General features: G+C 41.1%; 3 protein-coding genes across 4 annotated transcripts in view; all 3 read right to left on the reverse strand.

Moving 5' to 3' along the window:
- The window catches only part of LOC110990437 (uncharacterized), a 108,022-nt gene extending 105,230 nt beyond the window's left edge, over nucleotides 1-2,792 (reverse strand). Inside the window, exon 1 of the mRNA XM_087134618.1 lies at nucleotides 2,709-2,792. Coding sequence (XP_086990744.1) covers nucleotides 2,709-2,717 — 9 coding nt within the window. The 5' untranslated portion in view covers nucleotides 2,718-2,792. The remainder of the gene's footprint in view (nucleotides 1-2,708) is intronic.
- On the reverse strand, nucleotides 1,728-14,522 carry fbxo3 (F-box protein 3). Of its 2 annotated transcripts, XM_022245359.2 has the most exons (10): nucleotides 14,345-14,522; nucleotides 13,153-13,242; nucleotides 11,377-11,555; nucleotides 8,723-8,976; nucleotides 8,109-8,234; nucleotides 5,917-6,041; nucleotides 5,034-5,194; nucleotides 3,942-4,025; nucleotides 3,668-3,781; nucleotides 1,728-2,890 (listed from the first exon to the last, which is right to left on the reverse strand). In XM_022245359.2, the coding sequence occupies exons 1-10, from the start codon at nucleotides 14,440-14,442 to the stop codon at nucleotides 2,793-2,795; spliced, it is 1,329 nt and encodes a 442-aa protein (XP_022101051.2). In that variant the 5' UTR covers nucleotides 14,443-14,522; the 3' UTR covers nucleotides 1,728-2,792. The 2 variants fall into 2 exon arrangements, with proteins under 2 accessions (XP_022101051.2, XP_086990743.1); XM_087134617.1 differs by lacking the exon at nucleotides 8,109-8,234.
- Nucleotides 14,523-15,488: 966 nt separating this feature from the next.
- Nucleotides 15,489-27,738, reverse strand: part of tmtc2 (transmembrane O-mannosyltransferase targeting cadherins 2) — a 52,510-nt gene continuing 40,260 nt past the window's right edge. The window contains exons 4-11 of the mRNA XM_022242641.2: nucleotides 23,610-23,724; nucleotides 23,019-23,104; nucleotides 22,072-22,256; nucleotides 21,324-21,402; nucleotides 20,790-20,911; nucleotides 20,508-20,589; nucleotides 20,197-20,375; nucleotides 15,489-20,070 (exon numbers count right to left, since the gene is read on the reverse strand). Of these exons, the coding sequence (XP_022098333.2) occupies nucleotides 19,870-20,070; nucleotides 20,197-20,375; nucleotides 20,508-20,589; nucleotides 20,790-20,911; nucleotides 21,324-21,402; nucleotides 22,072-22,256; nucleotides 23,019-23,104; nucleotides 23,610-23,724 (1,049 nt within the window). The 3' untranslated portion in view covers nucleotides 15,489-19,869. The remainder of the gene's footprint in view (nucleotides 20,071-20,196; nucleotides 20,376-20,507; nucleotides 20,590-20,789; nucleotides 20,912-21,323; nucleotides 21,403-22,071; nucleotides 22,257-23,018; nucleotides 23,105-23,609; nucleotides 23,725-27,738) is intronic.

Below are 27,738 nucleotides of genomic sequence, written 5' to 3' on the forward strand. Positions count from 1 at the left end.
ATATTGAATTAAAAAACCTCACAACTCGGTTTTTGGTTAACGCACCGGTAGAATACTTGTATTGCAAACTTACAGGAAATAACTCTGTAATGAAGGTTTACTTGAGTATGCTAAAAATGAAAGATTAGAATTGAAAAAAAGAATGAACTGAATGGATTCCATGCTCTTCCACATTCTTCGAGAGTTCTCCAAGACAACTAATTGCGGTCTTGGACAGAAGAACTTCTATTGTACTCAAGACATACTAAACTCCTTTTCTATTTGATTTCTGTTCATCTAACAGTGCATTCAGCACCAATAACGGGATGATTATGAGTGACAATGAAGACAATAGTTTCAGAGGAAGTAAGGAAAACAAACAAACAAACATTTGAGGGAAAACCAGTGGAATCTGATGGGCACTGAGAACCAAGTCCTCATGCCGACCTAGCTGGGATCTAAACCCAGGCCACAGAGGTGGAAGGCAAGGAAAGAACCACAACGCCAACCTGATTCCCCAAATACATGTATAGCTGTATTAGGATGAAAAACAAAATTCTGCGCTTGTGGGATAAGGACAGAATGTGAGGTTTCTGATCTGTCAAGGAGAATAAACTGACATTGTGGAGGTCAACCTATAATCCAATTTACTAAAAATAGCCAGTGCCTCAATATATGTGGATCATTTCAATGATTTCAAAATAATAAGAATAACAACAAGCATTTGTAAAGCGCCCTCTATCTAGCAAACTATTCTGAGGCACTGTATTATCATTATCCCTGCACAATGGGCTCACACATCATCTGAACATTCCTGAAACCATCTCAGATCACTGGGGAGTATACTAGCCTGATGCGGCCATTTTGGCGCAAACAACTAAACAACCGTGTCTGCCCTCACAGGTACGCATTTCACTCCTGGGTGGAGAGAGGCACATAGATAGGGTTAAAGCAGGGATGTGCAACTTAAGCTCAGAGCTGGTTCAGTGCGTGTTACGGCCGACACAATATCACAGCAGAAATTAAGTTGGATTATGTAACACTTTCTCTAAGAATAAAACATATATTCCTGTCTACAACTTTGTTTTCTTGTAATATTTTGAGTCAGGGTACACCCTTTCTAAAAATATGCTGCTCAAGATATTTCATCCTGTACATTCTGAGAAAAGTGTACCACAAAATTGGGGAATTTTGCCTCTCCTTGAAATCGATAAATGAAGAAGATTTATTCGTCAAAACGGACAGATTTAAGCACCGCGTCGGCGCGTCGTCTCGGCATAACCACAGCTGCACTGTACATGCTGCATGCTGCAACGCGTGTCATGTGGTTGTGAGTTTTTTCGAGAAAGTCGAGAGCGCCTGCGGGGGTAATAACAATCCGTAACACGCATGGAACCAAGGTCGCACATGTGTTTACACTGGGGCCGCTCGAGGTTACTTATTCCTGGGTAAATGGTTCGTGGGTAAAGTGACTTGCCCAAGAGCACAGCATGTTGCCACCAGCTGGATTCGAACCCCCGATCCTATGATCAGAAGCTACAAACCCTAACCATTAGGCCACATGCCTCCTGGGCTGAAACACTCTGAAACAATTTGGGCATTAAACTAAGTGAGAATGCATGCTAGCACACACATCTCGTCAAGTTAATTTGATCACAAGGAAGGACGAGTTTACGTCTATTTTTTTTAATGACAAACTCAAAGTAAAATGATTGTATATAAGAATACTCCAAGCCACTGACAAGCTATTCTCTCTGCATTTAAATTTTTTATTTCTATAATGAAATGTTCGATTAAAAATGTATTTGTAAACCACCTTTTGTGCTCAATATTCACTCTAATTTGCCATTTTTATAATTGCAAACACATTCGCTTTTAAAAATTACTAACACTGTATTGTGGTATCTTCCATTTGATCTGTAGTATACAGTCCAACAATTCATCATCTATGTGATGTGGAGGGTTTCCTTTTTTATCCATAATTTGAATCTGAACAGGCCACCCAGTGTTGAGTTATTAAACCGTCTTTTAAAAGCAGCGATACTCTTGTTGATTTCCCCTGTTGATATCACAGGTTTAAGGCCGCCTCTCTCTCTTTTTAGCAATTTTTCGGAATATGCGAGACCGATGGGCAAGAGTCTAACATCAACTCGTCCAATCGCTAGGAGTTATAAGCGAGATGTAGGTTGTGCGTTTTGTCCGTGACGTCAGTCCAACGTAAGCTGAATCTTACCGCTTGCATGATAATACTCAACAATGACTGCAACGCCTAATGAGGATCCAAGAGTATCATCCCTTGCAGATAATTGAGACTCCATGAGTTGCAGTGGATGTGTCCGTGATGGGGGGGGGGCAACGGGCCAATCATCACTTGTCCTATGAGGCCAGGGCGGTGCAACAGAATTGCCTCGAGGCGGTCGTCTGAGCAATTTGTATATATCTCTAGAAGATCCTTCCACTGTCTTCAAGGTATCGGAGGATTCCCACGGGTTTGGGGGAGAAATGGAAGTGGGACGGAGGTAGTCCATTTTTTGTTAACCCACATTGCCAGTGTTCGGTTGCGATGTGGATGAAAACACGAACCCAGGATTTACATGAACGCAGTTCAATGCAACAAGGTGGCCCTCATCCACCCGGTCCACAGAGGGCACTCTTTAGACGCAACGCAATCCAACCAGCTTTTACTCAAATGGACAACGACTCCTATGAAAAGAAATGAAAGTAGATACCTGATGCATTGGCTGGCTCCCTGGCACCTGGTTCTGATGAGCATGCCTAATTGCATTGAGTGATCTACAGATCTTCTGGGTCGTTCACATGTCATCCACTGCATCGTCAGCAGGGTCCCTCAGCTGCAAGAACGGCAGAGCCTTCATGTGGAACTCTGGGCACTCCACACCGAATGTTTCCACTGGTTATTAAGAATATATCACCAGATTAGACTTCAACATTCTTAAGCAAAGATATCTTTACAAACAATTTAAGGAATATTTGTGTGGTATTCAAAGGTTCCAGAAGCTAATAAGATATTGATTTAAAGCAAAGCCTGAGAATTATAAGGTCCTAGAACCAAAACAAAAACTTGCTGCTGGCAAATCAACATGCTGGCATCTAACCTGGGGTATCAAAAGGTTCCAGAACCCAGACCCCTAAGAATATTTATGAGAAAATCTTGTGATATAACACTTTAATAAAACAGCAAGTCTTAAATAAACTAATTGTTATAACAGAAAAAATCTTACCTTCAAGTATTTTTTTCAAGGTCTTTTTTTTGGCCATGATCCACAAAATAAAAGCAATTACTGACTGAGTTCTAAGTCCAAATCATATCCATATTCTAACTTCTAACCTTACTGCACTTTGCATTCAAGAAATGGTGACTTTGTACAATAGCACGGCAAATTTCTTTCACAATGTTGCAAATTTCTCTCAAGACAAACTCCTCTGCATGTCTTCTGATGTCCCAAATTTCATGTTATAACAACAATGTAGATATCTTGTGCACACTTGGGACTATACTTTCCAGCACTGCAATCTGCATATATGACGTCTTAAACCCCAAACAAATGATTCTGCAAATATTGTGATGGAAACTTGCAAATGATATGTCCTGTCAGGGCTGCCGTAACTTTAAATCTCATCTGGACATCCTCGGGAATCGTTTTCTTCCAAGGAATAGGCTACTTACTGGTTCGTAGGTTGACCATCCCAAAATGTCCCCTCATGAAGCCTTCCGAAGTGACAAAGGAGGTGCAGCTTGACCACGAATGGGATGTCCCCGGTTGGATAATGGGGAAATCACCTGGGTAGGGGAGTGGGTAGTGCGGTGGGAGGATATTACGAAGCAAACTCAGTAGTGACTGGTAACGTTGCTGTGCAGGCTAAATCACTGCTGGATACCAGTGAGTTGCAATAGTTTTAGCATTCAGTGGGTTGGATCATTCAAATCTGATCACGCTTACCGACCACGCCAGCTCCATCCACGGTTTCCACCTTGCCGTTGCTGTCTGCTATGACCCAGTGCCTGGTGCGAAGTTGACAGGACTCTGAAATTGAGATCGCAAACCATAACTTGTCATATATGCCTGATGCATACAGTGACATTGATTGAAAATGTGCAAAGCAACTAAATGGTCTGGTACCCGTGGGGGTCCTATCACAACACCCATGAAAAAGGATGCAGCACAGGTCCCATCCCAGAACCCATCTTTGGCCCATCTCAGGGCCATCTCACGACCTGTAGCAGGACCCACTACCAGCCCTCATGTACAACCCACAAGAAGACTCACCGCAGGCCCTATTGCAGGATCCACCTCAGGCTCTACAGTTGGACCTATCATAGGGCGTACCACAGGTCCCAATGCAGGCCCTATTGCAGGATCCACCTCAGGCTCTAGAGTTGGACCTATCATAGGGCGTACCACAGGTGCCAATGCAGGCCCTATTGCAGGATCCACCTCAGGCTCTACAGTTGGACCTATCATAGGGCGTACCACAGGTCCCAATGCAGGCCCTATTGCAGGATCCACCTCAGGCTCTAGAGTTGGACCTATCATAGGGCGTACCACAGGTGCCAATGCAGGCCCTATTGCAGGATCCACCTCAGGCTCTACAGTTGGACCTATCATAGGGCATACCACAGGTCCCAATGCAGGCCCTATTGCAGGATCCACCTCAGGCTCTACAGTTGGACCCATCATAGGGCGTACCACAGGTCCCAATGCAGGCCCTATTGCAGGATCCACCTCAGGCTCTACAGTTGGACCTATCATAGGGCGTACCACAGGTCCCAATGCAGGCCCTATTGCAGGATCCACCTCAGGCTCTACAGTTGGACCTATCATAGGGCGTACCACAGGTCCCAATGCAGGCCCTATTGCAGGATCCACCTCAGGCTCTACAGTTGGACCTATCATAGGGCGTACCACAGGTCCCAATGCAGGACCTACCACGGGACCTTCCTCAGGTCCTTTTATAGGGTCCAACACAAGGTCCACCATGGGATCCACAATATAACTACGAGTCACACCCCATTATTATATACATGTACATACTGTCCCTGGGGCTGTTCTCGTCCATCGCCATGGTGATGTAATATGCAAACATCTTCCTCCCTGGCCTCAGTGGGTTCCCGCTCATCTCAGAGATAAAGGCTGTTGCCACAGAAACCTTGACATGTTCTGTCACTGCTACACAAGATGGTTCATGGTAGAACCTACGTAATTTTAGAAAACGTGATCTCTGTCAGTTTTGGCTCTTGAATAATTCTACTGTTCTTCATCTTGGCCAAGACTATCCATACAAATGTCCCAGGACACATCAAAATATTTAGCTTCTTTCAAGAGGTCTCAAGTCCTCAAAAGCTGGGCATCATGAGGGATTTTTCACCTCAAAAAGTGCTACAGACTTTAATTTTCCATCACATGAGATTATTCACCAAAGAATAAAGTTTGATATGAGATTTGTTCTCCAACAACCAACGCCTTAAATACTGCTGTAAATATGTGCCTGCAGAGAGCTACAGACAGAAATGATGAGTTTACATTGATGGGAATCAACCCACGATCTCCTGATCACTGGCACCAACATTCCAGCAGCTTGGGTTTAATGGATTAACTTCAATGGATGGAATGATTAATCTGATACTTTGGCACAAAAGCTAATGTGAGCAACACCGAGACTAGTTCTCTGCACTGCAGTACGCAATGGTAGGAATAATTTTATGATGGAATGCAACATTCAATTTTGTCACCATAACGTATCATAACACGGTACAGCAGGGGCTGTACTTGAAATGCTTTCTGCTGATGTTAGGCCACGTGACAGCTACAGGGGTGTGTGTTAAAGAAGTGTTGCCGATCAGCTTGCTCAAGAGTGTCAGATGAGAAAACAAGACTTGGGGTAGGGGTTGACAAGCAGGTCACACGATGCACCCACCTGGACAAAGACGACTGGTGAAATATGGTCCCAGGGTCCAACAGTTTGTTGGCAAGCTGTGTTAGCCAGTCCGTGAAGCTTTCTGCTAACAGGAAGAAGCCTTCGTGAGGTAAGGCAAAAGTAGACTGAAAGAACAAAAAAGAGACAAAATAATAAAAATTGAGGTTTCTAACTCAGGAAAATTTCAGAGATCTACTGCAGTAATGGAGTATCCTATTCTTTTACGGTTTTGGGGGACACAATTTTAAAAGATTTTGGGACAGCATTTTGGAGAATATTTTAACAATTTGGGAGCATCAACTTTTAACATTTCACAAATACATGTCTTCCTATCCAGACTTAAGTACGATAGGACTCACTATGAACAAATCCATTGACTAGTAATTCTATCACTAGCCTATGGCATCGTGCTTGCTGCCATTAAAGGGGGCTTTTAGGAGTGTATGGCAACACACGGCTGGTTTTTCCTACAGCCAAACATTTGGAATGGATGACACAGGCGGGTGACAAGCACAGTGGTTGGACCAAAACTTGACTGCCACTTCTGTAGCTTGCCCGGTACCCTTGCCAAGAAGACACTGTGGACTTGCCAGTGGTTACGATAAGTAGCTCCCCATCACAGGGTTGGAGACTCAAATCCAGCGACTGGACATATGATCTGACCTCAGATAAGTCACTGCGCCTTAGCTTGACTCTCTCCACCCAGGGGCCAATTTCACAGAGCTGCTTAAGCACAAAATTTGCTTAAGCGCCAGAAAACCTTGCTTGATGAATCAGGAACCAGCCAAAACTCCATGTAATGTATATTTTGTTGGGATCTATTTAGCAGATTTTTTGGTTAGCATGGCAATCAGACAGAGTTTAAGCTGGTAACCTTTGTTTATCAAGCAAGGGTTTTACCACTTAAGCAAATTTCGTTCTTAACCACTACCAGCCAGGGACTCCGAAATCGGAGCCGTATGGTTTATATGCGTGGCCGGGGTCTCCGAACTCGGACAAAGGAAACAGGGCCCTGTAACAAAAGACCGTACTCCGAACAAAAGACCAGGCTGCTGGACATAACCAACATTTTTCACTCTCAAAAGTGGTGATAATCCAGCGTTATTTTGAAACCGTATACCAGGGTCTGGGGCATTGAGAGCAAGCGGATTACCACCGGGACAAAAGCTCTCCACCACCGCAGTGATGAGCCACACAGCACCGCTGCACGCTAATATGGCCCCTATTGAAAAGAGGTCAGCAGTGCACTGAGCCAGGTTCGTAAACAAAAGACAGTTGTATAACACCGCACAATCTGGACTCTGTTTACAAGGCTGCAGGCCTGGCTGAAATACTCGGGCATCAATGAAGGTCACCTGTCAACTTAGAGTAGTGCCTAAAGATTACTTCGTGCGGCTATAAACGACCGTTAAATGGAATGATGAATTTTTGAAGAATTTTGAAAACGGAAAAAATGATAGTCATGCCGGCCCAGCATCATCAACGTTGAAAAATGCCCCGGCACGAAGTGGTTAAGCTGCTCTATGAAATTGGCCCAAGGAGTGTTGTACAACTACAGCTTGGTTTGTAGGCCATCTTGAGTATCTCTCTCCGTTAGGCGCTGGAAGGTAGTCAAGCTGACCTACATCCCAGGACCAGTACATCCCACTACATGTACTTTCGAGAAATCAGCCATGCTGTATTTGCTGATACAACACCTCATAAATGATTCATGAGCAAGCATGAATTGACAAACTAACAAAAACAAGGCCAACATACAATTTGTTTCTGAGCCGCAGAGTTCCACCTGCCTGGCAAGGACTACAACAGTCTGGCTCCGTGAAGATTACATGTCATAGACTATGTGCCTATGAGGCGGGTTCCAGAGAGAATTTTTAGTGCTACCAGAAAAAAATTCCACACGGCAGCGAGCTGGATGCTCACTGGGATGGCATTTCCTAGGCACAAATTGATTCTACTTCCCGGATGCGAGGTGAAATCGGCCGACGTGCAGTGACGTGCAACAAATTGCTCATGAATATGTATGAGGTGTAGTGAAACAGACGGGCCTACCTAGGAGGACAGAGATGGTTAACAGTGTCTGATTAGCCCTTTGCCTGCAATGGTTACATCCTGCTGGATAATCCTGTACCCCTGCAACCATGTTTGCTATAACCCTTACCGAAATGCTCTTCTTTCACTTGTAAGCATACCTGTGAAATGAACTTGCTGTGGCAATAAAACATGTTACCCGTTTGGAACTCGCCGGTGGAGTTGAGGCACATACGGATGGTGATTTGACTGTAGGGACACTCAAGGACTTTGACAGTCTGCAGTTCCTAAATGAAGAAGATCCCAATACGATGTGTGAACAAACACAAATGCCCGCCAAGCCCATGCCTAAAGTTTGATAAAACCCTGACTTTCTTTTGAGATTATCACAGAAACCACTCCATGGGAAAGTCATCTCCTTTGGCCATGATCTTTAACCCATGGAGGCCAAAAACAGTAGGTTTGTAGAAGACACCAACACCAACGTTCATCCCAAGTTTGAAGTTGGTTTTACCTGCCTCTCTCAGTGGACCTTATGCACGAGTCGGCCATATTGAAATTGACAGTGATCGGTAAACTCTTCATTTTTGGAACATGAAGGCATCAATAAAAGAATAAAATAAAATTTTCCGTCCAAAAAGTGTCTCTTTAGTCTGATAAATATTTTTATGTTTATGACAAAACATACTTCAGTCTTTTATAAGCCAGATTTGGAAAGAACATGAAAGGTAGGCTTAGAACCCAAAACATGAATTCCAAAATACTAGTCAGGTACCATCTCATTCAACAGTTCGTCATCCATTTCTTTTTCCAGCTGGCCCAGATGCGACAGCACTGACTGGTAACTCAAGAGCGCCGGACAGCTCTGGAAACTGTACACCCTGATTAGGCCACCGAGGCCAAGCAAGGTGCCGTCGTCCAAGTAACTGTCCGCTTGACCATTGTGTATGTAGTAGGAGCACATCAGGTCAGCAGGAATGGTTAGATCATCTGTGACAGGAATGACTTCATCCTCCGTGGTCAGGGGCCCTGTGAAAGTACCAAAGAAATGGAATAATGAGCCAATGAAATCTCTGTTTAAAGGTATCCGCCTCGAGCAGAAGCACCCTGTCATGGAATGAACAGCCATGTAGGTTGGGAGTGTTCATTTTGTTGGTAGCTATGCGACCGTAATGTACATGTATACATTTTCTAGTCGTTCATGAACCATCAAAGTATACATGTAGTTCCAACCAAAGGAGCCTCCGTTACTAAAACATTTTCCCCCTCTTGGTCAAGCTTGATGCTCACGGCCCATCATTTGCAGTCTTCCAGAAAATTACCGGGCTGAAAAGCATAATATGTGACCCACTCTGTGAAAATGAGTCATAAGTCGCCAGAGCCACTTTGGAGTTTTCATTTGTATTGGAAAGAGCAAATTGAAGTTTTTGTTTTAAAGTATCACTCAGTTTGGCATCCTGATGAAAGTGGATACTCCATGGTGAAAAATGCTGTGGGGTCCTATTGATTTACACTGTGTAAAATTATACTTTTTACTCCAAAGTGACTTTGGCGAGTTAAGACTCATTCTCACAGAGTGGGTCACATATTTGGTTCATAGGATGTGACACTAAAGGCCCTTATTCTTTTGTCTTTCTGGCAAGCTGTCATTTTGAAAAAACAAACAAAAACAATAAAAGGCACCCATTACCTATGATACGTCTGAAAACCCGTTTTTTTTAAATGATTGCCAGTGGTTTCTCTTCAATAAGGTGAAGCGTGCACAAGCGTTGATACAATGCACAGGCAGTAGCTGCAATTTGCCGGCTGAGCGCAGGACATCGCGTAGCTGCATTCAGCAGAAGCAAAACTTGTCCCCGGACACTGAATTTCGGGCACCATTCCGTGTTTGAACAAATTGGGCGCTCCAGAACCCGGCAAGGAGGGCCTTCCATTTCACTGGGTCACATGAGCTGTTTCTTTGTTTATTTCTGGGAGTCTATGCACACCAGTAGCAAACCAACAACCACAAAAAAGTCAGTACAAAATGGGAAAGAATGGGGGGGAATTAAAGAAAAGACCCAAATATTTTTGGATAAGTCAAAATATCTCAGCTGATTTTCCAAAAAGGGATGGGCCTTCTGTTTTTTCTTCTATGACGGCCAGCTAACTTTCATTTCAAAATAACCGCCTCCTTTTTGTAAAATATTCCATTTATAATTCTACACTGCTTGTTCAAGTGCCTTTGTTCAAAATGAACAAAGATCTTAGGAGAAATGGAGACTTTTGCAAACCATGAAAAATCATGAAAAAGGACGGAGCTTCAAAAAGGATGTGCTTAGGTATGACCAACCAGTATTTTTAGCATGACCTCAAGGATGAGTTTCATGCTATATCTGCAGTGTAACCATCGGAGCTAGGGCTAACATGATCAAAGGACAATCTACAGTGAGCAGTGCTCCTCATTGTCCTGGGGGTAGGGTGGGACACAAATTTTCCACAGTGGGTGAACTTCAGTGAGGTTTCCTGGTGATGAAAACCAATTGGCCTTGTTCACATGTAGGCAGTATTGAATTGAGAGAGAGGATAACTTTATTTTGGCATATGAGAATAAATATAAAAGCGAGGAAATGAAATTTCGTTACACATTAACCACTTGCTGTCGGGTGCTTTTAAAAATGCAGCGCACACATACGGGAAATTTTCAAGATTTTCAGTTTTCAAAATTCTTCAAAAATTCATCATTTCATTTTATGGACGTTTACACCCACATGAATGACTCTTTGGTGGCTACTCAAAGATGACAAGCAACCTTCACTGACTCCTAAGTATTTTAGCCAGGTCTGCCTGCCGCCCTGTAAAGAGAGTCAAGAACTGTGAGGTGTTGCGTAATTTCCTTTGTCCTCAGGAAATGCAAGTGGTGTCTTTTCAAACACGACTGGATTAGCATGCAGCGGTGCTGTGTCGCTCATCAATGGGGCCCTGGAGCACTATTGTCCGTGGTATTAATCCGCGGGGGTGCTATGCCCAAAACAGTGGTATACTGTCTGAAAACAGTGATGGATTACCTTCGAAAAATGCAAGCTAAAAAAATGATGGGAATTCCCAGCAGAAGGTCTTTTGTTCCATACGGTCTCTTGTTACACGGATGAGCTCTTTTGTCCCATTTCGGGCATATAAACCCATGGTGCTCGAAACGGGGTTCCCCGGCAGAGAGTGGTTAATGTCACTTATGCCGATGAAGAATTTTAAATTTGTGATTGATTATATTGAAATGTTTGGCCACATTTTACAAAAATAATAAAATGGAGGCACGGAGCCTAAAACAGTCTTGCACCCACCCCATTGAACAGATTACATTGAATAAGATAGAGTCTGGAAACACAGTAAAAATGGCTTTCCTATGAATAAGGTTTCTTCTAGCCAAGCTACAGCTCGAATGAACTATACCATTAAGGGTTTGTAGAATGTCCTTGGCTCCCCTCCCTTTGAGGCTGCTTTCAATTCTATTCCAGAGGCCCTTCACGCTAGAGTAACAGCCTATGAACTGGCCCAGTTTCCGGTAGCTCTCTTGGAAGGTTCTGTACCAGACAGTTGGACTCTCTGCATCTCCATCACTCTCAATGGGACTAAATGCCATGAAAATGGACAAAATCATAACAATTAGAGTCCATCCATTTCCAACAGGCAAAAAGTGCATAATGGTAACAAAGATGAAATACGTTTCCATGTTTTAGAACAACTCCCAACCATCTGAAAATTCTGACATAGATTCTAAGTAGGCATTTTGCATTTTCCTTCTTTGTGTGCTAGTTGGAGCAAATAAAAATTGTAATGGATGTGCAGTAGTAAGCCTGCCACACATTCAGAAATAGCTCAAAATATTTCATATTGAATCGAATGCACCTAAAATGACGGGGGATAGTGGCAGCTTTTACGGCGTTTATAAAATTGTGAGATTATGGAACTATATGATCAAACATGTACATGTTTAAACCCATTTACACCTAATGTATAGCATAATATTGCACAGCTGGCATGACTGGGCTATTTCCATAACGTATACAGGGTGTTTTAAAAAAGGAAATCCAACTCTAAGGGGCTAATATAGCTAAATCACATCTCACACATCATTTAGAGGGTCGAGGCAATACAATTGAGGATAAGAGCTTTCAAATGACACCTTTCTTGCCTAATCATGTGATTACATAAGTGGATACCAATGGATTTAAATCATGGCACCAAAACTGCACTGGTTCACTGATTGAGCCTTGTCGCATTTCACTTGGCCAACTGCCACGCCTTGATTGTGAATAATGTCTTGCCTGGTTATGCAATGGAGTTAATTTAAAAGGCCTGGCAAGGCCATTTTGGCCATCAAACAAGCTTGGTATCACAATGGTGCAGCTAACCACCGAGCAGAGAATTTTTGTGGTACAGAGATTTCAAGAAACCAAAGTCTGCAAGCCACACAGGATGCTTTTTGAGAAACATTCAGAGACAGAGAACCACCAGCAAAGAAAAACAATCCGGGCCAATGTTAACAAGTATGACACACATGGAACCAGCCTAAACAGGAACAGAGGTCACTCAGGATGGCTGTTGATGAATATGTGCTTAGAGAATAAATAATCTTTCATTAAAATTAATGAGAATTTGTGTTGATTTTGTTTCACATGGAAGTGAACCAACCACATTTTTGTACCCTAAATTCTGAGTGATGGTGCTCAATCATGCACGGCCCTGAACAAGAAACCTTTCGTGTCATTTTAACACTCATAATTTCTACTTGAAGTGATACCATGATCCTTACTGAAAGGTATATAGAATAGTCATATTAACGCCTTAAAATTGGATGACCTTTTTTTTGATACACCTGTACATTTAGACCCTCATGTATCCCTCTCAATACACAACTCTGATATCAACTGGTCACCGGGTAGTTCTAGATGTAACTATCAGGGTTTTGCCTCAACCCTAACCTTCCCCAACCACACAGAATTAAACAGTAGCAAAGTTTTTCATTTTGTGGGGATAGGTCTGGTAGGCCCATAACAGCTGGCTTTTGCATTGGGTTTGGCATACCTCAGAAAAACTAAGTCCAACAGCCACTGTGCACAAAGTCCCATATGGGTGTTTAACTTTGTGTGAATGGGGAAGGTTAGGGCCAGCAATCCTTGGGGGGTTTGGGTTAATATCTCTATTTTAACTTGCAGCTTGACTTACCATACATCCAGCCAGTGGATGTGACATAATCTCTTCCAGAGAATATTACTCCGGCTCAAATCTCGCAGCCTCTGGCAAACACAGCCTACCCTGTGATGTAGCAACAAAGAATTAAACAAATTGCGAAGTCAGCAGCATCAGTTACACGTACATGCACGCACATCGAGAACAGAGATCTCCAACATTCTACGCAAACTTAAACAGCCAGCTAAAGATGATACGTAGGCCCAGTGTTTCATCACTCGGACTCATTCCGTCTACTTCAGAAAGAACATTCTTCCTATTACATGTAGCAAGGCACATGTTGGACTCCTTTAAATTGCATGTGTAAAAACAACTGAACAATCCTCCATGGTCAGTGTAGGGATAAAACCTGTTCGCAATAATTCAAAATATGTTCAAAAATGAGAATATTCATGGGCCAATGGGCATTACTGTTCTGAGATAAAATATACGGTCAACCAAGGATGACATCTCTGCAAACTCTGCAAACATGTTGACACTTGATTAGGCCCTATCATGATTATAAACAAAAGAAAGGTTTACATGTATGCACAATGTCATGAGTGCAGGCCCCACCCCCAGAATTGTGGGGTCTGACGTCTGCCCTACTACCATGGGATAGTGGGGCGGCCGTCGGACCCCCCCCCAGTTCTGGGGATATGCAGGCCCTAATGTAACTATTGGTTTAACTCATATCAACAGCCAAATTGTCTTTGACTTTGTTCTAAACATTAAATGCAAATTTCCTTATGCTACGACCAGGTCTATGTCATTGTATCATACTCCAAGAAGTACGAGGCGTACTCCGTGTACATGGAGTGAGTGTGCCTCAAAGTTCTGGGACTCTTGGGGAGTAGGCCTACATGTAACTGTCTGGCATGCTGGGTATCATTAATGAACATTAAAATATTAGGTCTTGATTTTTTTTAAGGGTATGAATCTTATAACATGTCAAACTAATAACTAGCCTGACTTGTCATGCTTGTTTGTTGGTCCTTTGAGAACTCTTACTCATTACTAAGTAGTTCGTAAAATCATAATAGAGGAGTCTGTTTTGCCTTCCTCCATGACATGCATGGTAAAACGGTCCGTTAGTTAAAACACGTTCGTGGAGTTATCATGGTTATGGAGGTGAGCCGGTGCGGTGATTAAAGTTAGAGAAAAAGGAAAGTGCATTAAAATCACATGCCTGCATAGGTCTTTGTATGTAACATGAGAAAGAACAATAAGCAACAACTCATCAGGCAAATGAACCACAATGTCAACTGTTTCTCCCTTCGGTTCCATCTCTCTGCTGGTCCGTTTGCAGAACGACGATGGAACCTAGGCTAGTTGTGAGCGCCGCCATGGATCGTGTTTTTATTTTTCAGCTGTCTGCTTTTTGCTCCTTTCTGTAAATAGCGCCATCTATTGATGGCGAAACAGCAGGGTCTAACTTGTAGGCGGAGCGAGTTGGATAACTTTAAGTTTTCGGAGGGGGAACTGAAAGGTGTGACCAAAGAAGCATGCAATCCAGAGGGTTTTTCCTCTCCTTTTAAAGATACAACACATAAGCAGTCGGATTAACATAGAATTTTTTACCCGGAAAAGGTCAGATTTTTTTTATGCAAATTCTTCGAAATTACAATTTATGACACAACCAAGCGCTACGCATTAATACATTAATCGTGCGGATAAAAAAGACTTAAAGTGTGCACATCCTCCGTGGAACAAAAAAGAAAATTGTGTGAGTTTACATGTCATCCGGTGTCACGTGGTTAAATATAGACTTTCAGACGCTATCTGTTGTATCAGATATGGAGATAAATGTACTTTAAAATGCGATTCACAACCTGAGAATCAAATTTCCAGAAGTGCATGAAGGATGGGGACGAGGGAATGGTTTTCAAATAGCTTCAAACTTGTTGCGCTTGATGATTTTGCCGTTGTTTATGCATGCCTCACAGACCAAATGTATCTGGGTGGGTGTTCTGAGGGTTGTAAAATTGGTGCCTAGTCAATAAGTGATTTGGTTTTGTTCTCTGTTGACAATTTTGCTGAGATACACAATGCAAAGGCTATTTTTCAATATCTGTGCAGGAATGGCGGTTGCCTCGTCCCAAACTTGTAAGACAATTCAAGTCCAAACTCAGCTTATTATCTTATTGTACAAGAGCCGCAACGATGGATTTCAAGTGACGTTCGCGGACAAAATGTGACTATCTAACCACTCATCATCAAGTCTTTGAATATGGAGGTAATGGCAGAGACCATGCAATGCAATAAAGGTATGACTCTACTGCAACACTGAATTAACTTGCCACTCACTTGAAAAACTGCCCGATGATACAGGATTGTGTCAACAATGGCCTTCCTTTCCAAATTTCACCATTTAATCAGAAGAGCCAAATATTCAAATGTACTTTACTTCTCATGATTAAGGTTTTACAAAAGCCACCATTTATACTTCTTTAACTTCATACATCATAAAGAAACATATAATTTAAATTCCAAGTCAACAATTACAATTGCACGGTTTTCTTTTACAAAGACATGAAAATAATTGGTAGGAAGAGAATTCAATTTCATGAAAGTGTACAAACTCATCGGAGCTTCAGTAACCCCCAACAAATTCAGTGGTAATACAGTAGTGTTCTTTCTACTTCTTGCATTTTGATTTCGTTTTCAGAACTACTGCAATAAAATGTAGTAGGTTTTGGAAGTAGGTTTTTATTCCAAGCCCAACCCCTACAAAACAAATAATCACAATTGTACAAGCAATGTATAATTTAGCTAAAGCAAAGTGAAATGGTTATTTTCCATTATGAAACTCTTCTGTATGTATACTTTTTGTCTGAAAACAAGAAATCATAAAGGTATGCAAACATTTCTTATGGCTGGTACTTCCAAAACTGAATAAAAGGGCATAATTCATTTGTTTCCAACAATAGGTTAAATAATTCCCTTCCCAGGTCCAAAACATAGGAATGAAAAAACACAAAAAGCCACCATTTTTTTAGATCAACGTATGGCCACGGCTCCCTCTCTTGATTACAAGTGAACACAAAAAATAGCACAAAAAAAACCTCTTCATCCCCCTTTGCAACGATACTCTCACAGATTGTACTTGAATTAAAAATGTGTATACCTCTGGTGCACTGCTTGAGTTAAAAATGTTGCATTGCACGAAGCATAGTGACCTTTCTCCACATGGTCTGTCAGGCAGCAGCTGACACAACGCTGCAGAATGTATACCTTCAACACTCTCTATGTATAAAACTATCAGCAATACTTTACAAGCTCTTGAACAATCAACATAGTTATCGTCCCACATATACAGAATAAAACCTCATACAAACTGTAGGCAGCAATATGATTTAGTTATAGGGCTTCAAACTGATAGGTTTGCAGCCTTTGTGAAAATTCTTTTTTTTTTGGCTGACAATATTCCTGCTAGAAGAGCCTCCATTAATTTCTGTAAACAATAAAAACCAAGAACACTTTATCTTCAGAATAAGAGTTGCTTGAAACAGTGGTGTAATGACACAAGCTTGCTACAACTTTTCTATGCAATGTCATAATGATGGCCCTAGAATCACTTCTTTTCTACAAATACACAAAGTCTAGAACAGCAGCAGCAGAACAATTTTCAAAGGGGGGGCAGTTGTGAGACCATCAGGCATCAGCCATTAATAGGGCAATCCGTTAAGCCCCACTCCATTATACGCCCTGTAAAAAAGTGGGGGAGGGGGTACTGACCCCCCTGCTTGCACCGCCAGTGGTCTAGAACAGGAAAGCTATATCAATTCAATTCTTGCAACAAATGAAAAAAAAGACCATCTTTTTATTGCCATCAATCTACTACTTCTGATCCTTTTAGGAAATAAATGTGCCAAGCCTCAAAGGAATCACAGTGGACAATCTGAAATGGAAGAATGACTTCCTTTCTGGATAATTCCTCTGGATCTAACACGCTATGCATTGTTGAGTTCTTTTGTGCTGTGAATTTGAAACCTGCAAAGAAAAAGCCTGTGTCCAGTGAAGTGGTCTGTGCCCTTTTGTATCACCAAGGACATGCAAAGTGCCAGGTTTTTGTTCATTTGGAATAAAAACCCTATGGAAGGCTACTAGTGTTGAAAGAAAATTCATAACTGAACTGAATCAAATCAGTTCCCTTTTTACTCTGAGCACACACAGTCCTGATTAAGGAGCTCTTTAAAATGGAGCCCTCAGAAATTGTGCCTTTTCTAAGGGGGGGACAGTTCTAGATCCAAAAGCAGTTTATTAAAAGACTGACCTAAAATAGATGATTAAACATGCAAATCTTCCGTGAGTGCACTGAAAAGTGATGGTTTCACTGACAGTAGACTTCTGTGCAAAGAACTGCGGCAGAGTACACCAGTGTTTCTCTGGATGTAAATGACAGGCCTCTGGAAAGTTCAACGGACACTTCCTGCTTGTAGGGATTCAAACTTTCATAACAGTCCAAAGTACCTGTATTTGAAAATGTCCGAGTTGATCTTCGAAGCAGCCTTTCTATCAACCATTAGAGAGTCAACACTTTTCTGCACAATACAGCTGTGATCAAACCAGATGGTTGCAACTGACAGGGACACTAATGTCTATGGGAAGTGGCTGCAGCCGCTAGCTAGTGACTTTCATGGATACATGTGCAATTTCGAGTCGCAGCCAAAGCTTTTGTAAATAGTCTGACTCACACTATAATCTTTTTGGTTTCAATGTGTTTGTGTACCTCACAGGAATTTTGTTTAGTTTCAGAGACAGAAAGTGAAATGATGAAAATGAGCATAAATTACCTACATCGGATTTACTGACTGTATAAACAGCAACTTGAAAGTGACTGTTGAGGATTTTCAGAGCAACAACCAGATCAGATGTGTACATTCCTGAAAATAGAGATGTGTTGAATCAAAACCAATCTCTGCATATATGAATATGTATCTTTGTGAAATTAACAATTGCTTCAAACATCTATCATACAAATAATTAAATTCAATTTGTCATTTTTTTAATGACAAGAAGGTAAAATATTCACAGTGAATTGTTTCAGATTACACACATCGTTTTCTTTAAACATTCTTAGTTTAGACACATCTGATATGTCCAGCATTATTACAAATATTACCATCTTATTGGCAAGAAAATCACCTTAATGTTTTGTTCATTTCATGTCTGAAAAACGAGTTCATGAGTTCTCACTGAGTTACTCCTTAAAAACCTTGACTTAGTCTTACTTAGTCACAGAATTTGCTATATACACTAACAAGAAATATCTACAAACAACTCAGTGAGAGAAAACTAAGGTGGGATAAGCTATGAGCAGAGGAAGAGTCTTAGATACTGCAACAGATTACATTTCAAAGCTTCAGGGTTTTTAACCAATTGTTTTGTGTGACCAGCACCTGATGTCATCACAAACTTATATCATATTCTCTGGTGTACATATACGAACAAAATGTAAAATAAGCTATAAGCTATTTTGCTGGAATAGCTCGTCTTTGAAATGTTGACTCTGTTGACAAAATGTACATCAATGGAGACATTTTGCTTTTCCCTAAGTACTACTTGCATTGTCGTTTTCAAGGAAAGTTTTAAACCAAGGAAATTAATCCTTTTTTTTTTAATATTGAAAAAAGAAACTTAATTACTGCACTGACTACAATATGGACACCTTGCCAACTTGGCATTCAAACTCGGCATATGGTACAAACATCAAAGACCTACAAACAGTTCTGAATTTAGGAATGAAGTAAAAGTTTGAGAATGAAGCTGAGATGTAAGACACAACCCATAATGCCCAAGTTGACCCAATCTCTTTTCATCTGCAGCTCATACGATGTAAGGAGAAACTGGAAAGAGACAGTCACAGGGATTACGTGAGCAATGAAGTGGACAGCCTCAGCAAATTGAGCATTTGCGGCTATGTCTTTCTGTCACTGACTGTCCTCGGCCACAGTACAAGAATTCATGTTTCAGATGCGGCCAAGTGCACATCTGTAACACGATACAGCAACTCGTCAAAGCTCAGGCTATTTGCCATATCTCTGCTGTGTCTCTCAGGCTCCACAATCAAACATTTCATACATTCTACTGTTCCAACTAAATGAGAATATTCCAAATTTTGTACAGTTTTGATGTTTCTGAAACAGACAGCAAAGTTGCACAGAGTCAGAGTGGGCTCACTCAGCAGTGTTGTAGTAGAGACCTTTATCCGAACTCGCACAAAGGTAATGTGTAATGAAAAGTCAAATTTGAGTCATGTCAAATGTGAATGATGGAAAAACTCTGAGTACTTTGACTTTAAACTCAAAGTACTCAGAGTTTACTGATTCTTCTAAATGTAGAATACAGTTTGGATTGTGTAATGGTAACGCAGAATGTAAAATGAATGTTTCATCATCTCCAAAGATCTTAAGAAGGTCTTGTTGAGATTTTTACAATTAAAAGCACACTTAAACTTTAAGCCATCGCCATTCTTTAATTACATAATTATGTTCTATAGCCTAAATATATGATTCATTTCATGTCTGAGAATCTACAGAACTTATGAAAAGTAATGAGTTCTTGAAAAGTCTCAACTACAACAATGCAACTTAGCAGGCTGGGTTCAGGAAACTGAAGCCTTAAATAGGACAGAGAGAAGGCCAAAGGTTTTGAGGTTTGGATAACCTCCAAACCGTGATTGCACCCTTGCTGTTTTCCCGTTGCTGGCAACTACCCATCAGTGGCCTTTGGGGTGCTCTTGCTGTCCCCGTTGGCCACCTTGGCCATCAGCGAGCGCAGCTTCATCAGGTTCTGCAGGGTGGTCTGGTCATTGGGTTTGAGCCGCAACGCCTCCATGTAGCTTTGCTCCGCCTCTCCCAGTTTGCCATTCAGGTGGTACATGGCCCCCAGGTTCATGTGACTGCTTGCTGCCTGCAAACGTGACGCATGAACACAACCGAGTTTAAATCCTGGTTTGCAGTAAAAAATCTCTCAACTTGGCTTGTAAGAAAATAGATGAGTCCAGCATTCCTTCCGAGGAGAAGTGACTTGACCCACCTCAGGTTTTAGAAGGGCTGCTCTCTTGTAGAACTCCTCTGCCCTTTCATTGTTGCGTGCCTGGCGCAGGGCATTGGCCAGGTTAAAGGTTGCCTCATGGTCATCAGGTCGGAGGTCATACGCCTTGCTGAACATGGCCAGTGCTTCATTGTACTGGCCGAGGTCGTTCAGGAACTGGCCTGGAATAATGAACGTGCAGTCACATGCAAATCAGGCAAGAACTGCTGGCTCAATCTGCGTGTTTTTTTGGATGAAATAGAGCATTTCATGGTAAAGCTGGACTGATTTTTCAAAATATACCTGCTACTTACCGTAATGTTGATATACGTTATGATTGCTTGGTTCCAAGTCTATTGCCCTCTTAAAGAATTTCTGGGCTTCTGCAAATCGGCTCTGTAAAGTGAGAAGTTAAAAGATTTTACTAAATAGTAAACACTTCATGATAGACACTATATTTCATTTCAGGGGCTTAAGTTGTTCTTCATCTTCAATGTTCAACAAAATGTCTAGACTGAAGGACTTTGAAGCACTTTGCTGGAAACATACCAAAGCAATGCCAGTTAGACACATGAAGAAACAAAATAAGGACTTACAGTTTTTCCTAGCATATGAGCATAGGTGAGATGTGCAGGTATGTGGTCGGGTTTAGCTTCCAACGATTTCTTGAACCATTTTTCTGCATCCTCATTCCTTCCGAGTTTGAAATATGTTTCACCTGATCAACAAAATATGAAACTAGCAAAGGTTTAAAAAACTGGCTTTAGACATACAGATTTATCCTACTCAAAAGATGTTTGTATCTTAACTTTCTACTGATGGATGAAATGAGTGGCACCTTGAGAATGATTTTCTGTGTTTTATAGAAGAGCAAATGTTGGATTTAAGGACAGTGAGGGCTCGTTTCCAAATTCAAGAAATATTGGACTTTCAGCGCAAGAAATCCGTCAACCACAATGACAAGGCATCATGAGTTTGGAGAGCAAAAACACTTCACAAGAAAATGACATAGAAATCTACATGAGGGTACAGCAATTGTTACACTACAAGACTAATTAATGGTGGTAATGTCTGTCCAGTAAGTCCCAAATAAAAAGGTAGTAAGTCCTTCGGAGCCGAAATATGCCTACCTAGCATGTTGTACAGGCTCTGGGGTGTGTAGTGGTTAGGTCGTCTTTCAATGGCTTCCTTGAAGACTTTTAAGGCTTCCTGTACATAACCACATACGATTGTGTATTAAATTGACTATCACTATCATGTCTTCCCATGTGCAATTATACATTTTCCATCTTGTGACAATACGGCAACGTTGAAATGTGTGGTCATCACCATTATATTACTTGATTCCTCAATTGTTTGGACACTAATTTCCAAGCCTTCATTCACAGACCACGGTATTCCCACAGTTGAAGATGCTTCCCTACTTCGTATGGTGTCCAGACCCTGGAATGTGGACTGATATCATTGACTCGATATGGAGTTTGATTGAGTCATCCTCTGATCTGCAAAAGGTGACATCAACTCGGAACCACTGAAGTTGAGGCTTGACCCTGAGATTAAGCTGAGTGGACTTGGAACATGAATGTGCATACAGGAACTCGGCTACACTATTTTATTTCATTTGTTTCTCTGAAAGGAATTGTGTGGTAATTATACATGTACTCTGCTCATTTGAGCATGTCACATATCACGTACATTTTCCTGCTGGGATGGGTGTGTCAATAACTACAGAAACATTTGTGTTCAACCTGACAACATGACAGGGATCTACTCTACCTTTGTTGATTACTTCACCCGTTACAGCACTCAGCTTTTCAAATCATTCCATCAAAAAGGCCTGTCTGAGTAAAAAATACACTTTTTTTCTGCTATCTGTACCTCATATCTGCCCTGGTCCTGGAGAAGTCGGCCCAGGTTGAACAGCGAGGATATCACCCCAGTCATTTGATTCTTGGGGTCCTTCAGACCCGCGTCGTCCAGGGTGGCTGCATGCCGGTACACTGCCTCCGCCTCGTCGTGCCGTCCCAAGGTGTTCAGAACAATACCCAGGTTAAGATGAGCCACTACAATATGAAAAAAGGGAAATGACTGCAACATCTGAACTGTTTCATATTGATAAGTAATACACCACCTCTACTGTGTGAATACATTCAGCTCACGCAAAGGACAACATTGGTTGTACCGGGAATGTATACCAGGAATTAAGATTTGGAGTGCTTACATGGAAAACAGACATAATGGAGTCTGGCCAGCATATGAAATAGACAAAATTTTGAGAATGTGAAATAAAGGTAGTGTGCTAACAAATGAACACCAAAGGAAAAAAGTCCACATGGTCCACGTCATTTTAGCTTTAATGCTAGATACAATATGAATATGTGAGGAAGAAAAGCAGCTGAAAATGTCAACAAATTTGAAAATGTCCCTCGCCTATCTGACAAGCTGGCCACCCAAAAACACTCACGCCCATAGTCAGTCAGTGTTCAGTAGACTTGGTTTTGTGGAGTGAGCCTGATTCCCACTTTAATGACCCATTCTTTTGGGCGCGCGTACTCAGATACTCAAAATAATTCCACAGCTCTGGCTAAGAAAAAAAAAACGGCAAAGGACCAACAAAATATTTTTAAAATGCAAAGGGGGCTGGGAGATCTCAGGAACCAAGTCTACTGTGCAATGTCTGCCAGCCCCAACCTGTTGACGAATTCAAAGCATTGCTGTACTTGTAAAGCTGAGTCTATGTCTGGGGTGAAGTGATGAAGCACGAGAACAAGTGTCACTGGTGAACCAGGCCAAATATATGCAATGAACCAGGGCACACTACATACTTGACAGTCTTGGTCTGCACTGGATGGCCAACTGGTAACTGGCGAGAGCTTCCTCATATCGCTTGCTTTCCTGCAGTAAGATTCCTCTGGAAAGGCAAATTCAAAGAAAAAAAAGACCTCAGGTTTTTCCATTGAAGTTACATTTTACCTACCTGTACACATGAGCAAGCACTTATGGTCAAAGATTCCTTTATTGCCCTGAATTTCCTTCCTGATTCCTTTATTGCCCTGAATTTCCTTTAGAAACCATGCGAAAACTACATCATTAAGACAGAGATGTGACAAAACACTTGTTGACTGCTGTGATGTAGGATATGAAGTATTGAACATGCTATGCATGTGCCCGTGGAGTTTTCAAAACATGTCTTACATTACAGCGGTTAATAATTGTACAACGTAGGTTTGGATTTGCCGTCTTCCCCTGAACAACGGCACATAATATGCAAATATTTATTACAAAAACAGACAAGGTATTTTTCAAACTTAAAATAATCGATGTAGGACAGGTGCATAAGTTAAAATTGATCAATGCTGCATGTGGAATGATCATAAAAAAGGAAACAATGGCAAACCAGCATCAAAAATTCTTACAGGTTGTAATGGACGTCAGCCATGTTACCACGGTAACTCAGTGCATTTTTGTATGCCTCCTCAGCCTCTCCCATCTTGCCTTGGGACTTGAGGATGTTGGCCAGGTTTCCCCACGCTAGCAGAGTAAGTCAAAAGAAAAGATGTCACTGAATTTCTGCTCCAAGTGAAAGAGGATCACACATTTGCACAGTAGTTATTCACAGCTGTTTAGAGCTTGTTTTTTCTTTCCCGAGAGCTGTGCAATTCAATCTAGACATATTTAATTTTAATTACATTTAGTTATTTTTAATCCAAATCTGGCAAGATGTAACAACTTTTGAAGGGTTTGTCTCAATTGATGACTGTTGCTTAAATTGTAACAGTTACCAAACTGGAGTTTGTGTGGACATAAAATTACAAATGAACAAAAACTGGAATATGTTTACAATAAATGAAATTTGAAATAGTAAAATATTTAATTTACCATTCACATACAGTGTATGAGTGACACAATTTAAAAGTATGTTGAGAGTGCAGTTGTGGTCTGGAATGTGACCTTTTATTCAGCAATAAAGTACCTGCAAAAATTTCAGGGTCTATGATACTTCAACCCAAACAAGGCCATCGGAAAGCCTCTACAAAACTTCAGTACTTTTAACAAGGGGCAATTTCTTTACCAAAAAAAACCATTTAAATCTTGCTTAAATGTATGTATTTTTTAAATAGCCTCCAAAGTTAAAGGTGAAAGCACTTGCATAAAAATGTAGAACAGTCAACCTTCATCAAATTAAACGTCACTTTTGTTTGTCACAGAGTAAACATGTTTGTGGACTGTAAGAAAGTTTGTGAAATTGTGAAAAAATGCTTGGCATCAAAGTTCATCCTTTCCTCATGAAAGACTTAAATGACAGGAAAGAAGGCCAAATCATCAAAGTCTAAAGAAATTTCCCTCTTTTCCTTGGTGAGTTTGACAATAAATGTCAGGGGGAAATTCAGGGCAAATTGCTGGGACAAAACAAACTGGCACAATTAATTGTGGGTGTCACATGCAAGGTGTTGAGTTTCTTTTGTCACTGATATGGAATCCAGTGGTGGGACATTTAATGGAGCACATCTCTTTTTATTCGGACAGCACAGCAGTGTTTGGAAAATGGCCAACTGAAAATGAAACCTTACTTAGTACAAGTAACTCATTCGCGAAGAGAAAAAAGTGCAAGTTTTTATAAACAACCACCAGAGTCCAACTTCCTGCAACAAAACATATTGTGTTAGTTTAGAAATTCTCAAGCAATGGAGACAACTGTCACACACAGCATGTACATGTACATGCTCAGCATTTCATAAAGCACAGTGGGCTGATGAGGCGAAACACAGTTGTTCACTGCACACATCGTGCTTGTACATGTACATATGCACCTGTACACGGTGATGTGAAATTATGCATGTACGGGTCTGTGTACTACTAAGGGCACTCTTTTGGCCAGAGTCAAAATATTAGTCATATGCTTTTAAGCAGCACCATACTCTACATTCATTGAGTTATCACAGTCTCCAGACCTGGATATGTCACCAAAAGAATTACAGCTACTGCTGGATGCTGATACTTCAACATTAGACGTGCCAGCTTCAATCCATCAAGTTGAAATTAGCCAGCAAGCCCTGTCAAGCTCCACAGAAAAGTGGTCTGCACTCAACAAGCAAGGGGTTATGGGTTGGAGTCCCAGTTCCAGTCAAGCTCGTGAAATTTTCCTCCAAAGCTTTCAAAATGAAACTCACATACAGAGCTTGCAGCAGTGAAAGACTAGTCTGTAGGCATTGAGTCCCGTGCTGTCACATTTTTGCACTGCAGGCAATTCGAAGTCCAAAACCTCAACAACACATCTTTTGTTTTTCATGCAACCTCTAGGATGTGAGAAAATTGTATTGAAATATGTACAATGTACAGGATGCGCGACAATAAAACGTTGGATGAGACATCCAGAAGACCTGTATACAGGTAGATCTACTTCACTTTTGGGCACTGACCGAGACCTGCTAAACATCACATCTTGAAAATGTCCCACATGTCAGAGATCAGACACTGCCATCCATTCATCGCTTATCCCAGATTACAAACCTTCACAGCTGGTAGTGTGTGATCTCTGGGTGAAACCATAGCTCATATAATGAAACTCTCATACACTAACAAACAGCTTGCCATTGCAGAAAACATACTAGTTTACCTGAACTGTAAGGACATGTCTTATATATTTTTTGGTTACATATTCTATTCAACTGATCAAAAGCTACTTTTCAAAATAAAGACTTCTTTTCAGAGGGTGCAAGACAATGCCAGGGACCTCTTAACTATTGCTTCAAACATCCTGTGTATGAAATGTGGGATGAATGCAAGGATGCAAAGGAACAAGTAGATGTAAGGCCTTGCTGTGCAGATGCCACAGCAAAAAAAATTACTTGTGACCACCTCATGGCCAACTGCTTACTTTATTATTGCAGATTAAATCATAAAAATAGCATTTGATTGGTCAGCTGTTTGATCAATCAAAACTGTCATTTGAAAGGGAACAGTTACTTGATCAAAACTTTCAACTGCTTGCTACATGTATACATGTGTACTGCACTAGTCTGGGAATGGGAAGCATGAATTGTGGATCTAAGGAGTACAGATTTTGTACGTATGAACGAAGGACAGTGTACAAAGCTAAACCCATGCTGGCAAGTTGGATATGGACATCAACCCCTCGGCTGCCAGCAAAAGTAAAAATCTAATTTAATCTTCCATTTCCCCTGCTACATGTATTCTGATCCACTATGACAGTCCCCCCCCAAAAAAAAAACCAGACGACAGCACAAATTTCTCAGTTTAACCGATGATTCAAAACTGTGACACCTAGCTCCATTCTGTATTTCACTGGCCGGGAACGTCCATGGTCCATCAATTTGGGATAACCAACATTCAAAAGATGCTGAAAAAGAGGTTGTTTGGACCATAGCCTCCGGCAGGAAGCGTGTAAAGAGACCATTCAAACTTTATCGAGGAGATGCTTTTGTGCTCAGATCAAAATATCATTTACTGGCTCTAGACCTGTGTTAGGCTGATGAATGGCTGAGTGATACGACCAGTGACACAAAATGGAATGCAAGTTAATTTTGCTGTAAAGTGGGTGGCATGTGGGATTTTCCTTGACAATACATGAACTACATGTACAGTAAGCCTTCTTAAATTGACTTTAACAGGTTAAACATAGGCTCCCACTGCAAATGGAGAGATTTATGATTTCAGTTCATCCGAATGCAAAGAAAAACCGTCTCAGCTGGGAACAAAGTGCATGGCTCCTTCAATGGATTAAGAGTGCAAGGTTGCCATCAAACTTGTGATTGTGCTCATTTCTTTGCTACATTTCTTCACTCAAGGTAAAATGGTTTCCACTAAGGCACTGCTTACATGTACAAGAAATCTACTTTTTAAAAACAATCTTTACATATTGGAAGTATCTTTCTCGTTTTTCCTGGGTTACTTAAGCTCAACATTCCAAATTGATAACTTAATTTTTTTCCCCTTCAAATCAATACAGCGAATGCTGAAATATCCCCAACTTCAGACCACTTCATTTGCTGCGCTATTACAAAAGTACAAGAGACCTCACACTTACATGTACATGTACACCTGTGGGTCACCATGTGTACAATGTACATTGGTAATGCTTATCAGCCATTTACTCAACCAATTACATTCAAGCAGTCACCAACTGGCAGATCTCTATTGACTTTGGAGCCTGTAATCAGGTATTTCCATATCAATATGTCCCTGTCAGTTGTCATAACAAACAATTCATATCTCAACTTAATTTTTCTTCAAAGTCAGGGAACTGTTCTGATTTGATTCAATGACAGTTGCCATGATATTTCTGGAAATTGTTTCTCATGTCTGGAACAGCCTAATAGCAGTCAAGGGTATAAGATAGAGACTTCTTGTTTGAACACTTGAAAAAATATTATTTTTTTTTAATTTGGTTTTTAGAACTTAGAGTACCAAGTAGTTAGAGTAAAAAAAAGTGAGAGGAATCCCACCATGCCTTTATTATGAAAGAAATAAAGCAAACCTCAAGTGGCAATAAACTGCAACATTTAATGTGTATATATGCACCTT

This window comes from Acanthaster planci, linkage group LG03 (assembly GCF_054643075.1).
Source record: "Acanthaster planci isolate LZ-2023a linkage group LG03, COTS_SCS, whole genome shotgun sequence".
NCBI lineage: Eukaryota > Metazoa > Echinodermata > Asteroidea > Valvatida > Acanthasteridae > Acanthaster > Acanthaster planci.

Coding starts and splice junctions, on each gene's coding strand:
- fbxo3 (XM_022245359.2), bottom strand. CDS start 14,442: ATGGAACCGAAGGGAGAAACAGTTGACATTGTGGTTCATTTGCCTGAT. Junction 8,977..11,376: donor CATTCTACAAACCCTTAATG/GTATAGTTCATT, acceptor GTACTTTCACAG/GGCCCCTGACCACGGAGGAT. Junction 3,782..3,941: donor GGATGGAGCTGGCGTGGTCG/GTAAGCGTGATC, acceptor TCCCCTACCCAG/GTGATTTCCCCATTATCCAA.